Genomic DNA, 14,487 nt, shown 5'->3' on the forward strand with positions numbered 1-14,487 from the left:
AAGATTATTCTTATGGAGAAGTTTTGCTAAAGATGTTATTCTTCACACATATCCATTTTGTATGTCTGAATTCAGTTTTAAATGTAAATTTATACAAGATTATTTTAATGTTTCCTCTGCCAATTCCTGCAACTTATGGAGGTCTTACAAGAAATTAGAAGTGTCTTTGTGCATTGCATGTAATTCAGAATGCCTGTTTATGCATTCTATACTATGTTGTCAATTATATGGAAAATTAATTTTAAAATAGGCTTCCTTATTAATAATTTCATCATCTAAAGCTTCATCTAGAAACTAATGGGTATTTTCTATCCAGTGAAACAAGCTCTACACTTGATTTCTATTTCTGTGCTTGTATTTGCTTGGCAGTGTTGCTGCAGTTTTCAAAATGAGAGATTAAAAACTCTTTGAAGAACTCTAGTAACTCCCTGATGTATTAATACTTTACTGCATTGTCCACTGTAGGCTCTTCTTTGTGATAATTTACTGCCCTGGGGCTCAAGACAAAGAGCTGAGTATTTTTGTAGACCCCACAAGGGCGGGCTCTGATGATAGACAGACAAGCTGCCTCCACTATGTCTCGCCCAAGCCCTTTCCCTCTCCCACAGCCATGACCTCTGCTGCCACCACCTGGGATCTGCTGGCCCAGGTCCCAGCCTTGCCACCTGGGGCCTCGTGGCACCTGGGTTCTGGCGTGTGGGTATGTGCCTGCCCCCAGGCTGACTGCCCAGCGTCCAAGTTCCCCGTGTGCTCAGCTGCCTGGCATCTGTGTGCGTGCCCGTGTGCATGCGTCATCACCCCATCAGACTTCACTTAGAGAGCACAAGTTAAAGGTGACCCAGTTAGGGATCAAGATCGTACCCACTGAATATTACCTCAAGCTTCTTCTGAGAGCAGCCCTGCGAGGGGGCACAGCCTGGGCTGGCCCTGGGCTTGTCCTGTCTGACACCCAGGATGGAAGGGCTGCAGGGACTCAGCACCTATCACTGCCTGTGAAGATCCTTCAGTTACAGGGGTGTCGCCCATCTCCGTTGTGGCAGCACCCTTGTGGGAGTGGGGATTAGTCTCTGACTCTGGACCAGAGAACAGTGGATGCCAGAGATGTGATTGCTTCTGCTCTGAGGGAAAAGTCACAGCAAAGACTTCATTCCAGAGAGAGTTCAGGGTGGCCAGGGAGGATCTTCACAGTCCATAGTGTTGGTTGCTCGTGGACACCCACACCTTGGGGCCCTGCCATCCCACCCAGGGAGCTTTGGTGCCTGGAGACAGGGCAGACAGAGTCGGGGGCAGTTTACCAGCTGATGCAGAGGGGTGTGGGAGAGAGGCTGCAGAGATTTCCCTGCTTAGTGGGGCTGTTGAAACCCTGAAGAAGCAGCTGTAATGTGCCAGAAAGGCTGCTGACTTGAATTATAAAACGAGTAACCAGAGTTGCTGATGAGATGTTCTTTGACCTATAGAAATGGTGATTTCATATATTCCAGTGTAATCCACAGATTCAGTGTAAGTTCAGATGACATAAGCAGTTAGGCTAAGCAGTCCTGAGATCAGCTACAGGTCACTGAGATGTACTTAAATAGTAGAGTTTTGGCTTCATTTAGGTTCTTGAAGTATTCATAACGTATGTAAATGCTGTTCATAAGTGTCAACAAAGTTCTATTTGGTTTTTTTAATAAGAAAAATTCAGTGTGTAGCTTGGCCTTCCCTTGACTTGAAGGCCTGTCAGCTGTGTGATTGCTCCCCTCCCCTCCCCTCAGTGCTTCAGCTGGGTGACCCCAGCAGATGGATCAGACATGGGGCCAGAGCCCTGGGCATTCCCAGTGTCCAAGCAGTGAGCCAGGGCCAGCAGACAGGAGCCCTGGGCTCTAATTGCAGTGTGGTCACTGAAAACCTTTCTGTTCTGAAGCAAGTCAGTTACTCTGCCTCAGTTTCCATGTTTGCAAAATGGACTGTGTATCTCACCTAGTGCCCTGACGGTAAAGCTATGGTAAAGTATTTGTGTGCATAGTTAAATGTTGAAAAACACTTTGAAGCATGCTGTCATGTAGGTTGATCTTAAAAGCATATTTACAGTAATACTCAGCCATAAAAAGAAAGGAATGTGAGTTAGTTGTAGTGAGGTGGATGAACCAAGAGCCTGTTATACAGAGTGAAGCAAGTCAGAAAGAGAAAAACAAATATCATAAATATCATATATTAATGCGTACATATGGAATCTAGAAAAATAGTACTGATGAACCTGTTTATAGGGAAGAAATGGAGATGCAGAGGCAGAGAACAGACTTGTGAGCGTAGCAGGGGAAGGAGCGGGTAGGACAAGCTGAGAAAGCAGCACGTGTGAAATAGCTAGTGGAGAGCTGCTGTGTAATGTGACGCAGGGAGCTTAGCCTTGCACTCTGTGCTTACCTACAGGGCTGGGATAGAGAGGGAGGGAGTCTCAAGAGGGAGGGGATATGTATATCATTATGACTGATTCGAGTCGTCGTATGGCAGAAACCAACACAACATTGTAAAGCAATTTTCCTCCAATTAAAAAAAAATGATCCCAAGCTTAAAAAAAGTATATTTGTAAATACCACATGGCCTGATTTATTCCCGTTTGCGTGGCCAATCCAAGACTACTACAGACTGAAGGAAACTCAGCTGCTTTAGAGTTCAGGGGAGCAAGTGAGAGCCAACACGCTGTTAGAGCTGCGGGTGATTCTCAGAAATTCAGCAGGTGGCACCGTCTGCTGTGCTGACTGGAGTTGGTTACTGTTTTCAGGGTGGAACTAGAGCTGACTCAGACATCTGAAGAGAGCTCGATGGTCACTGCAATTTGATTATTAGAGACCACATTGACCAAGACATGCAGACTGATGTAGGCATTCTTACTTTTGCAAAAAGGAGGGAAGTAGGAGATGACAAAGAAGAAAGGGTTGCAAGAAAGGATTGGTGTAACATAAGCTCAGAATTTCCTCTACAGAATACAAATAAACTGGTGCAGAGAATCAAAGTTATTGGACAGGTACTGTGGAAAAAAAGAGGGAGCATTGTATGAAATTAAGTAAAATCGTAAGAGCGCCTCGACAGTTTCTTTCTGCCAAGCAAATAATTAGGATCTAGGGGTTTCTCAGAGAAAGCAGTTGCTGGTTTATTTCAATGCCTAACATTTACAAGAGCACTGGGAGACCGTGTCCTTCCCCTGGCGTGTCTGTGAGTGAAGTCTTTTACTGATGTATCAGCCACATCAGTGACATGGTCCTCTGAGGTCTGAACACGATGCCTGTCTCCTTTCCTTTTTTATCTCATTTTAAAAGAGATAGCTTTCTTGACCATAAAACTTCTGATGTGTGTATGTTTTTAAAATGTGGGTATGTTCGAAATCTCCTGTGAGTGGAGCACTAAATAACAAGTTAAAGACCGGGAATGAGGCTGCCTGCCTTGAGTTCTGCCAGCAGACGTGGCCATCGGGGTGTAGTTTGTAGTAAGGGACGTGAAGGAGGCAGTGTCCTCCTGTGCTTAGCAATAGACGAAGCTGAACACTAGGGTCAATGAGAAAGATTTACTGCAAAACCTACCTTGTGCCATGCTAGGCTCTTTCATTTTCAGTGTGATGTCACTTGCTTCGGGACTTCCTAAAGGTGGCGCTAGTGGTAAAGAACCCGCCTGCCAGTGCAGGAGACATAGATGTGGGTTCTATCCCTGGGTCAGGAAGATCCCCTGGAGCAGGAAGATCCCCTGGAGCAGCGCATGGCTACCCACTGCAGTATTCTCACCTGGAGAATCCCATGGACAGAGGAGCCTGGTGGGCTACAGTCCATAGCTTCGCAAAGAGTTGTACATAACTGAAGCAACTTAGCATGAATGCACATCCTTTGCTTTGGTGTTTTTTTTTTTAATAGAAAAAAAAAACAAAATAGTTTTAAAAATCTTTCACTCTTGCTGTTAGCAGCTACATGGTCATATGCTGGTTTTTCAGAATAAAGGAGAGACCTGGATTGGCTGTATTTGTGAGGTTCATCACTTACAACAAATTGAATACGTATTCAGTTTGTTGGCTTCGTGCTTCTCTCATCCTAGAAGCAGAGTCTTTGCACAGAACGTTAAGTTGGTCCAGGTGCTGACTATAGTAGAAAAGAGGGGGCTCTTTCTTCTTGGAGGGTTTCCCGGAGAATGTTCAAGGTCACGTGGCTTAGTCTCAGCATTTAGAGGAGTAACTTCATCTACTAGTTTTAGTAACCTTGGGAAGGCAAGCCTTGGCTGCTAGTAAATGTCCAAACGCGATGTCCTGGTCACACAGTGGACTGCAGCAGACCTTCCCTTTCAGAGAGTCTCATCTACCGGCATCTATCAGCTAAAACTGAGAGCCTGTGTTTTGAGCCAGCAGATGTTTCACACCCCTTCCAAAATACCACCAGTCTGATGTAACACAGTTCAAGGGAAAAGGACTAAGTGTCTAATAAGAGGGCACTTAAAATTACTTTCAGTTCTCACTGAAGTTTCTTTTCATGTTAGGATAACACTGAGTATCAAGTAGAGGTTTTCATTTTCACAATAGAATCTGATGGAGGAGGACGGCTTAGCAGGGGATGTGCTCTGAGTGAGGACCACATGCCCTGGTAGGCTGTCAGGGTGTCACCCTGGCTTCATGGCTCATTTTCACTGTGGTCCACTGACGGCAGGGTGACCCCTCAAACCCCTTCTCCTTCCAGGTCAATGGATGAGACGTTCAGCTTGGCCGAAGAAACCTGCAGTTCCAACCCGGCCATAGTCCGGAGGAAGAAGATTGCCATAAGCATCATCTTTTCACTGTGCGAGAAGGAAGAGGCACAGAGGAATTTCCAGGACTTCTTTTTTTCTCATTTCCCCCTGTTTGAATCTCACATGAACAGGCTGAAGAGTGCCATTGAAAAGGTACTGAAAGTACAGTACGTGGCCCCACAGGGCTGTAAGGGCGGCGGGCTCTCTCTATTGGATCGCTTTCCCGGGGCACGTGGATTGGCGGCAGCAGTGGTAGACAGATCCATAGGCACACTGATGCCAGTCAGCAGGTGCTCACTGCTTTGGGAAAGGGAATTACTGCCTCCCATGTGGGCTGTAACCTTGTCTCATGAATAAAGCCTGGTAGATGATTGTGAAGGAGTGTCGTCTCAGCATAAAGTGGCTTCTTTTCTCTCCACCGAAGGCCATGATTTCCTGCAGGAAGATAGCAGAGTCGAGTCTCCGCGTCCAGTTCTATGTCAGCCGCCTAATGGAAGCTCTGGGGGAGTTCAGGTAAGTTGACGGCGTTTGGCAAACCCAGCAAGGGACATTGTGGAGCAGCAACCTTGAACCTCCACATACGTGGAGACCATGACTCGGAATTCAGAGTTGGGGGCAAATTCCAACTAGGGGGCTGGCAGTTATTGGTTATTTTAGCCGCTCCTTCCTTGGAAGCTAAGGCCCAAAGGAGCAAAAAGTTTAAGTCACCAGCACCAAGTTATCCTCATGACTGCCTGAAGGACAGTCTTTGATCTGATTGTCTCTATCAGAATGAATGGAGAAAATTGATGTTTGTATGTCTTGTGTCATCTCACAAAAACCCTCAGAGTAAGCACTCTTGGCCCATTTTACAGATGCAGAAACTTGAAGCCCAGGTGTTCTTCCAGAGCGCAGGTGGGGAGAGTGTGTGTGTCAGGGACATCACACTCCAGTTTGTCAGGACCGTCCTGTGCACACCTGGTGTCCTCCCCGTGAGGGTCCTCCTCGGGACATAAATCACATGGTCACCCTAGTGTATCTTTACTCTGAGTTCCTGATTGATGACCTTTGTATCCTGGAGACCAGTTTTCTAGAGGTCTTGCCCCTTGTGTCAGGCAGAAAGGCGGTCTGCTCTGAGGGCAGGTGGGATTCACGATCACCAGGCTGAGCAGGGTTGTTGCAGCACTCCTTAGAGCCCGCTTCTTGGGCGGGGAGTGGAAGTCCCCTCTGAAACAGTCACGAGCTAATGAATGAATCTAACTGTTCCTCTCTAGCTGCATAACAAAAATGTTTACAATTCTTAGAACATTAGAAGGTTTTTGTGATGATTAAGGTAAAGGCTGGTGAACTCAGATGCTGCTTGAAGCAAAGTCTCCATCCAGTCTTTGCTGAGCCCTGAGTTATGTGTAAAATACTCCAGTAACACATGACTCATTATCTGGGGTTGCTCAGACTAAGTCAGATGTTTAAGGAATATGTGCAGCTGTGTATTTCGGTGGCAGTGTGGTGACTAGTGAACCTGCAGTGTAGGCGCCCTGGGGCTGCTGTGGCAGACTCCAGGCTGGCTTGTGCTAGAGCGTCTGCACACTTGTTTAACGAGAGGTCCAGATCTTAAAGTGCAGGATCAGAGGCCTCACTGTGGATGTATGGGTCTTGTTCTTACTTTAGCAAACCGCTGCTCAGAAACGATGACAGTATGGTGTGTTAGTGCTTGGAGGCCTTGGTTTCAGTAAGTGAACCCCAGGTCCATGTGGCTGTAACTTGTCCCTCCTGCCTGCTCAGAGATGCTCTGCTTTGTGCCAAGGCAGGATCCTGTGTGTCCCAGCTCCTTGATGCACATGACCCCAAACTGAGGTCAGAATATGCCTCGTGTATATTCACCAGGGAGAGGGGATGTGTCCTAACCTCAGAGGCAGAAAGGTGGTCTGCTCTGGGGGACACATGGGATTCATGGTCAACAGGCTGAGCAGGGCTGTTGCAGTGCTTCTTAAAGCCAGTTTCTCAGTGGGGAATGGAAGCCTAGGCTAAGTCGGTGTGCTCCCTGGAAAGACCCCTGTGGGCCACATGGGCTGGAGCAGAGCCCGCGGCACCAGGCGTCCTCATCGGAGTGTATGTCTGCTGCGAGGAACCTAGCTCCGCTACACCTCGGTTTCTTAATCTGTAAAATGATATGACTAGACTAATCAGTTTCCTAACAGCATACTGTCCTAAGAATTTGATTCTGTTAGTCCGTGTAACAATCTAGTAAATAATATAGTGAAGAAGAGACATGTAGCTTTTTCATGTGAAGTGAATAAAGTGCTTTGGTTCAGAGAAGGAAGGTGCTGACGAGAAATTGGGAGAGTTGAGTTGCCTCTGGTCACATTTTCAGTCTAACATATTTGATTTTTCTTCCATATATTTTTTTCCTGTAAAAATTGCCCTAGATTCTGACACAAGGCATCTTAAAGGATATTTTACATCAGTGTTCAGTATACGTTTCCTGAAAAGGGGTCTCTGCTGCAGCTGCTCAGCTTTTCCGTTGTGCAAATGTACCGAAAGATAATAGGGAAATGATGCACATGGCCGTGTGCCAATAAAGCTTTATTTATAATAAAGGTCAGATTTGACCTGTACATTGTGTCCTTGTTTACCAACCCCTGTTTCATATTACTTTATTTGTAGTTTTCTGTTTAAAACATTTTATTATTGGAGTATAATTGCCTTACAAAGTTGTGTTAGTTTCAGCTGTACAACAGCGTGATTCAGCCATTAGTATGCGTATATGTCCCCTCCTTCTTGAGCTCCCCTCCCGCACCCCAATCCCACCCCTCTAGGTCATCGCAGAGCCCCGAGCTGAGCTCCCTGTGCTATACAGCAGCTTCCCACTAGCTGTCTGTTTTACAGACAGTAATGTATATATGACAGTGCTACTTTCCCAGTTCACCCCCAATCTCCTTCCCACACTGCGTCCACAAGTCAGTTCTCTTTGTCTGTGTCTCTATTCCTGCCCTGCACCTGCCCCTGTGTTATATTCTGCTTTGAATGCCTTAGGGGCTCCATAGATCCAGATGACTGTTTTCTTCTGGGTTCCTTTATGCAAAGGTCATCCACCACGACACCTGTAACAGTTCCCTGCTTCCCTTCTCTTCTGTAGAGGGACGACCTGTGACAGTTCCCTGCTCCCCTTCTCTTCTGTAGAGGGACGATCTGGAGCCTGTACTCCGTGCCCAGGATCGCCGAGCCCGTATGGCTGGCCATGATGTCCAGCACCCTGGAGAGGACCCAGCTGTGCCAGCGCTTCCTCAAGGAGTTTACACTCCTGATAGAGCAGATCAACAAGAACCAGTAAGGACGGCCCACTGGGGCCTTGCACGGCAGTTCCTCGCCCGTGTACGTGCTGTGGGTGACTGCCTCTTCCTGCGTTGACTCACTTGGTTATGTTTTCTCCCGTTTCTCCAAGGTTTTTTGCTGCCCTGCTGACTGCAGTCCTAACCTACCACCTGGCCTGGGTACCCACCGTCATGCCCGTTGATCACCCACCCATCAAAGCCTTCTCCGAGAAACGCACCTCTCAGCTGGTCAACATGCTGGCCAAGACACACCCGTACAATCCTCTCTGGGCACAGCTCGGTCAGTACCTGATGTGACCATTCAGAGGCCGCTTGGGGTGGAACTGAAGAAACAGCAACGTTTTTGGTTGATATTAGCCATCCTACCCAGCGATTCCCAGGTGTCACTGGGCTGGCAGGGAACAGGAGACTGGCCCACAGATTCTTCCTGTAAAGCAGGACCCTCACCCCACCAGAGCCTCATTCTGGTCTTTAAAGCCATGCAGGCCCTCTGGGTCCTCCCACATGGCAGCCACGGCTCCTCCTCTGGTGGGCTTCCTTAATGTTGGCACCACTGACACTTGGACCAGAAAATTTTTTGTTGGTTGTAGGGAGAGGGGCTGTCCGTGCCTGGTCAGACTTTTTTTTTTGGTAATATTTATTTGGCTGTGCCAGGTCTTAGTTGTAGTGTGTGGAATCTAGTTTCCTAACCAGAGATGGAACCCAGGCCCCCTGCATTGGGAGCACAGAGTTTTAGCCACTGGACCACCAGGGAAATCCCTGGTCGGATGTTTAGCAGCATCACTGGCCTCTGTTCACCAGCTGCCAGTGGAAACCCCTCTTCCAAAGTTGTGATGGTGAAAAATGTCACCAGACATTGCTGAGTGTCCCATAGTGGGCAGGACACCCCCTGGTTGAGGCCCACTGCCCTAGAGAGGGTGGACTGGATAGGAGGAAAGTCAGAAAAAAGCAAGTAAGCACACGCTGTGATTCCATTACCTTTTAAGTTTGAGCTGAGGGCAGAGACCTTGTCTTTCTGTCCACCGCCCCCTGGGCTACTTCTCTGAGCTTCGCGCTCAGGCCTGGCACAGGGACCTGGCATGCCACGTGGCGGCTGGCGGAGCATGGGCTTGTGAGACCAGGGCTCAGGGTGGGAGAGGTGGGTGCCAGAGCCTCTCACCAGCAGAGCCTGCAGTGACCAGTCAGGGTTGCATACCTGCTCTGTCCCACGACCCCGTCCGTCGGCTGGACCCAGGGCTGGGATGCCAGGCAGCTCACTCTTGGGACGCCTGCTGCCTGTGGAGGAGGCAGGTTATATTGAGAATGTCCTGAGCACTCCTTTGGTGGGGTGGGCAGAAGCCAGCCCAGAAAGAGAGAGAGAGTGTGCAGTGTGGAGGGTGAGGGCCAGGGCCAGATGGCTGGACTAAAACCCTGCCTCCTGGGCAAGCAGCCTAACCTCCGTGCCTCTACTTCTCCGTCTGTGCTATGGGATGTGATGACTCACGGCTGCTGTGGGAACTCCACTGCTTATCTGTAAGTGGCCTTATTGTCCATTCTGCTGCTGCAGCTGTTAACATAGCAGGGGCCCCAGGAGATAGAGGAGTGAGTAGAGGGGGTTTTCAAGGAAGACACACTTGTTGTTCAGTCGCTAAGTCATGTCTGACTCTTTGTGACCCCATGGACTGCACACCAGACTTCCCTTGTCCTTCACTATCTCCTGGAGTTTGCTGATTCACGTCAGTTGAATCGGTGATGCCATCCAACCATCTCATCCTCTGTCATCCCCTTCTCTTGCCCTCAATCTTTCTCAGCATCAGAGTCTTTTCTAGTGAGCTGGCTCTTTGCATCAGGTGGCCAAAGTATTGAGCTTCAGCTTCAGCATCAGTCCTTCCAATGAATAATCAGGGTTGATTTCCTTTAGGATGGACTGCTTTGATCTCTTTGCAGTCTAAAGGACTCTCAAGTCTTCTCTAGCACCACAGCTCAAAAGCATCAGTTCTTCGGTGCACAGTTAGAAGGGCAGCATTTTCCAGAAAAGAACTGCAGACAGGGGACAGGCACAGCAGACTTGGGAAAGAGCATATTCTAATAGTAATGAAATGAAAGCTGTCACTGTGAGCCACACTATTTCAGGTGCTTTCTGCGCATACTAATTAATTAGAGTCTCGTTCTCAATCTGTTGCTGCATCCTCACTATATTACAGATAATAAAGCTGTCTTTCTCTGTGCCCTGGGTCACGAAGTGTGTGAGGAGGAAGGAGGGTGTGTTTCCCACGTTAGGGGGATCCTAGGTGCAGATGAGTTAACTGAAGGATTTACAGGTGTCCTGAAGGGGTTTGCTACAGCCCATCAGCACAGAGGAAGGAGCCGGGAGCCCAACTCCTGGGTCGTTGGGTTCTTTCCAGGGAGGGCCAGGCACTGCCGTTCTGGTTGTGGACAACAGACTTGAAGAAAAACTTATTCAGCAGTGACAGAAGGGGGCCAGATGTTTAGAAAACATGGTGTTTCTTGGTGCCCAGTCACCTATTTTAAAGGAACATGAATTGAGTGGTATACATTTAACTAGATAAGTATATTTCTACTTAGCTGTGCTTGCCATGTGAAGTTTAACTAATTGATATCAGTTCCATGTGTTTGGTATAACTAGGCAGAGTCCCTTCCTCTGGGCCCAAAATCCTCTTTCAAAGGAGAGCATATGTTCTCAGAAGTACCCCCCAGCATCCCAACAATCCAGCAGGGCCCGCTGTGGACAGACTGAGGACGGGGTGCAGCCTGGGGTACAGTCACAGGGGAGAGCTTTGTGAAGCCAAGGGTTAAGTGATGGTTGGGTTTCCAGTATTACAGAACATTGAGGACTGTAATATTTTGACAGGGAGACACTTATTTCCAATGATTGTTATTATTATTTTTATTATTAAACATTCACCAAGTCACAGCAAACAGGAACATATAAATGCCCAGGAATATGCCTGGTGCTAATGTACTTGTAATAGTTCCTCAGTCAAAGAGAAGGTCTGTCTTGAATGATTTCAAGGCCCGTTTGAGAGTTTGCCGGGACGGGCCCTACTGCCACCTAGCTCCGCCCGTGTTCCCGCTCATCTTCTTGATGAATACTGGGGCCGAGTTAACAGTAGTGTCGTGTGAATCCCTGACACGGCCGTGACACTCCCCAGCCACAGCAGACGTGATCACAGGAAGTAGCAGTAACATGCTCTTAGTCAAGAAAGTTTTCTCAAACAAAAGTGCTTGTCCGGAGAGCAGCTACAGTTCTAAGTTATTTTCAATTCTTGCATGGTTTCTCAGTCAGGTGCAAAGCTTCCGAGGTAAAGTTCTACTAGTTTGTAACTTAGTCCTTTTATAGAGGGGATCGTGTGGCTACACTTCTGCCTTGCCCGTTACCTGTTCTCGGAGTCTAATTCTGGGAATCCTCTCAAGAGGAGAGGACCCACCTCTGATGGGTCCTATCACTTTCTGCTCAGTCTTAACCTTATGGCACCCCACTCCAGTACTCTTGCCTGGAAAATCCCACGGACAGAGGAGCCTGGTAGGCTACAGTCCATGGGGTCGCAAAGAGTCGGACACGACTGAGCAACTTCACAAGAATTGTCTCCCCCCCTCTCCCTCTAGATGGAGTCCAGATTCCTGAGTTCTTACCTGTAGCTGTCACCATGTATCTCCTCTCCTTTACTTAGGGTCGTTCCACATTTTGATTTATACCAGCATTCTGATTATTCCCAAAGTGGTTTCTGATTCAGGGTTGCTCCTGCAGAGATGTAAGGGAGATAAATCTATGTGAAACACTCAGCACTGTGCCTGCAGTCAGGAAGTGTTGGCTTTTTGTTGTAATTGTCAATATTATTATCAAAGTACCAGAGATACACCTTACCAAGGGTAGTACTCAGATTTTATGAAATGCAGTAATTTTAATAGTCAGGCACTGGACAGATACCTGTGATGAGAAGCCTGTGCTGCTGGTTCTCAAAGGTTTGCCTTTCTTCTACCTTTAGCCAGTTTTTAATCAGCATGTCAGGATATAACTTATGGCGCATTTTTCTCCAGTAGAATTTCCATATGACCCAAGAGTAAAAAATCAGATTCATTATTCATGACCAAGTGATTTTTTTTCTTGTTAATCAAATTGATTCCACTTGATGCTCCTGTGTATTGAGCAAACCATTTCATTAAGTATTTTGAATTGATTCACTGCACTTCTGCTCAGAGATCCCAGAATTTGGATGTAACCCCAAGGCTTATTGTCCTCGGATTCTTCTAGAAAAGATCTCATCATTCTAGTTTCCAAAATAAATGATTTGGTTTCTTCACAAATAAGGGGTCTGGCTTTAGCCGTCCCTGGGGAGAAGGGAGCCAGCTGGCCCACTGACCTTCATGGTGAGACCCAGCCCCCAAACGGGGGCTGTGTGCATGGCACTGCATGCAGCCCTGGACCCAGTGTACACGCTGGTGCTACACCCACAGTACACACCCATGCTGCACCCAACATACACCGGCACTGCACCCAGCACACTCCCATGCTGCGCCTTGCACACACCTGCACTGAACCCAGTGTACACACTGGTGCTGTACCCAGCATATCCCTGCACTGCACCCAGCATACACCACACTGCCCATGAGCACCCAGAGCAGGGCTGCTCCTGACCGCCTTCCCAGGCAGACTTTCCACCCTAGAGGGAAACGAAAAGATGGTCATTCTAGGAGTTAATGACTCCTGTGTGTGTGCCTCGGGTGTGTGCAGTGAGTCTGGTCTGGGAACACGGCATCCGTGTTTCTCCTGTTCAGGCTGACACAGCCTTGAAGCGCTTACCCAGGTGACTGTGTCTTTCTGTCCACTTGGCCTCTAGGCGACCTTTACGGAGCTATCGGCTCTCCAGTGCGGCTGACGCGCACGGTGGTGCTGGGGAAGCAGAAGGATTTGGTGCAGCGCATACTGTACGTGCTGACCTACTTCGTGCGGTGCTCAGAGTTGCAGGAGAACCAGCTGATGTGGAGTGGGGGCCCCGCGCAAGGCGAGCAGATACTGCACGGGAGCAGCATCACCACCGCCCTGGAGAGGGGGGAGGTGGAGGAGTCCGAGTACGTGGTGGTCACGGTGAGGAGTGAGCCTGCCCTCCTGCCGCCCACCCTGCCCATGACCATGGCCGAGGGGTTGGCTGGGGTCCCGGTAGATGCTGACCCCAGAGACCTGTGTCCCCAACTTGATGGAGAAGGAGGCGGGGCTCTGGAGAAGAGCCTGACAGCCCACGGAGCGTGGAGACCTCAGGGCGCATCATGCGGGGAAGAGGAGAGTAAGGAGCCCCCTCGAGGCGGCTCTGCGAGGCTCCCCAGCGGTGCAGGTGTAGGCGCCGGGCTGAAGATGAGCCCTCCAGCCATCGGGGCGGAGCCAGGAGGGGAGATGCCCAAGAAGCTGCCAGACCGGTCGGCGGCCAGGCCATGCCCTGATGGACGTCTCCGGGACAGGCCGCCCTGGGAAAAGGTCACCTTCCACATTGGGAGCTCCGTGTCTCCGGAGTCGGACTTTGAAAGTCGCACCAAAGCAATGGAGGAGCGGCTGCAGGCCTGCAGGTGTGCGGAGCCAGAGCCGGCACAGGGACCCCCGGCCGGGCCTGGGGCGGCTGCTGCCCCAGCCCAGGAGGGCCAGGACCAGTGCACTCTGATGTGCTCCCGGTCCCCTGGGGTATCTGGGGTGGGCAGAGATGTCAGGACCGAGGCTGCCGTGGAGGTTGCTGGGGCTCCGGGCGCACCTGCCACCCCATGCGCACCTGCCAGCCCTGCAGGTGCGCCAGCAAGGCCGGGGGGTCAAAGGGGCAAGGACGCAGACGCGCTCGTGACGAGCGGGTGCACCACTCCTGTGCCCAGTGGCGATGCCGGCTTCAGGGTGGAAGGTGGCCTCCCCCGGAACGAGAGCTCAGACAGTGCCCTCGGAGACAGTGATGACGACACATGTGCAGCGGCCTCGCCGGACCTGGGTCCTGGAAGTGATCCTGATGCGGACCATGACCAGAGCGAAGGGTCACTGGAGGTGGAGCTGCCGCTGCCCAGGTAAGGCCGGCGGAAGGTAGAGTGAACCGGGTCAGATGCTGCCTCTCTGGCCACTGAGGGATGCGGTGGTGGTGGGGAGCAAGGCATGTCATCTCTCGCCATCCTCAAGGAAGATCTGTGGCCATGGACGCCCAGCCTTGGAGGGCAGAGGGTGGATGTGGTGGTGGGTTACACCCCAAGCAGCTTTTCCCCTGCCTGTCTGATAGGACAGCTTCAGGTGGTCGGGAAACAGCACCTCTTCCTAAGGCAGCATCAGCAGATGACCTGGTCTGTAAAGCAGTAACTAGAGGTTTGTTCCTTCTCTGTCCTGGCACCCCCCTATGCAGGTGTGTGAGTTCCTGGATCCAGACTTTGCCAATGACACCGCCCCCCTCCCCCCCGCCCCCCGCACCCCACACAC

General features: G+C 49.8%; 1 protein-coding gene across 6 annotated transcripts in view; it reads left to right on the forward strand.

Moving 5' to 3' along the window:
* Positions 1-14,487, forward strand: part of FNIP2 (folliculin interacting protein 2) — a 127,905-nt gene that overhangs the window by 88,374 nt on the left and 25,044 nt on the right. For all 6 annotated transcript variants that reach the window (XM_070386442.1, XM_070386444.1, XM_070386445.1 and 3 more), the window contains 5 exons: positions 4,692-4,893; positions 5,165-5,253; positions 7,900-8,046; positions 8,162-8,331; positions 12,890-14,087. In XM_070386442.1, coding sequence (XP_070242543.1) covers positions 4,692-4,893; positions 5,165-5,253; positions 7,900-8,046; positions 8,162-8,331; positions 12,890-14,087 — 1,806 coding nt within the window. The remainder of the gene's footprint in view (positions 1-4,691; positions 4,894-5,164; positions 5,254-7,899; positions 8,047-8,161; positions 8,332-12,889; positions 14,088-14,487) is intronic.

The sequence above is a fragment of the Bos mutus genome, chromosome 17 (genome assembly GCF_027580195.1).
Source record: "Bos mutus isolate GX-2022 chromosome 17, NWIPB_WYAK_1.1, whole genome shotgun sequence".
Lineage (NCBI taxonomy): Eukaryota > Metazoa > Chordata > Mammalia > Artiodactyla > Bovidae > Bos > Bos mutus.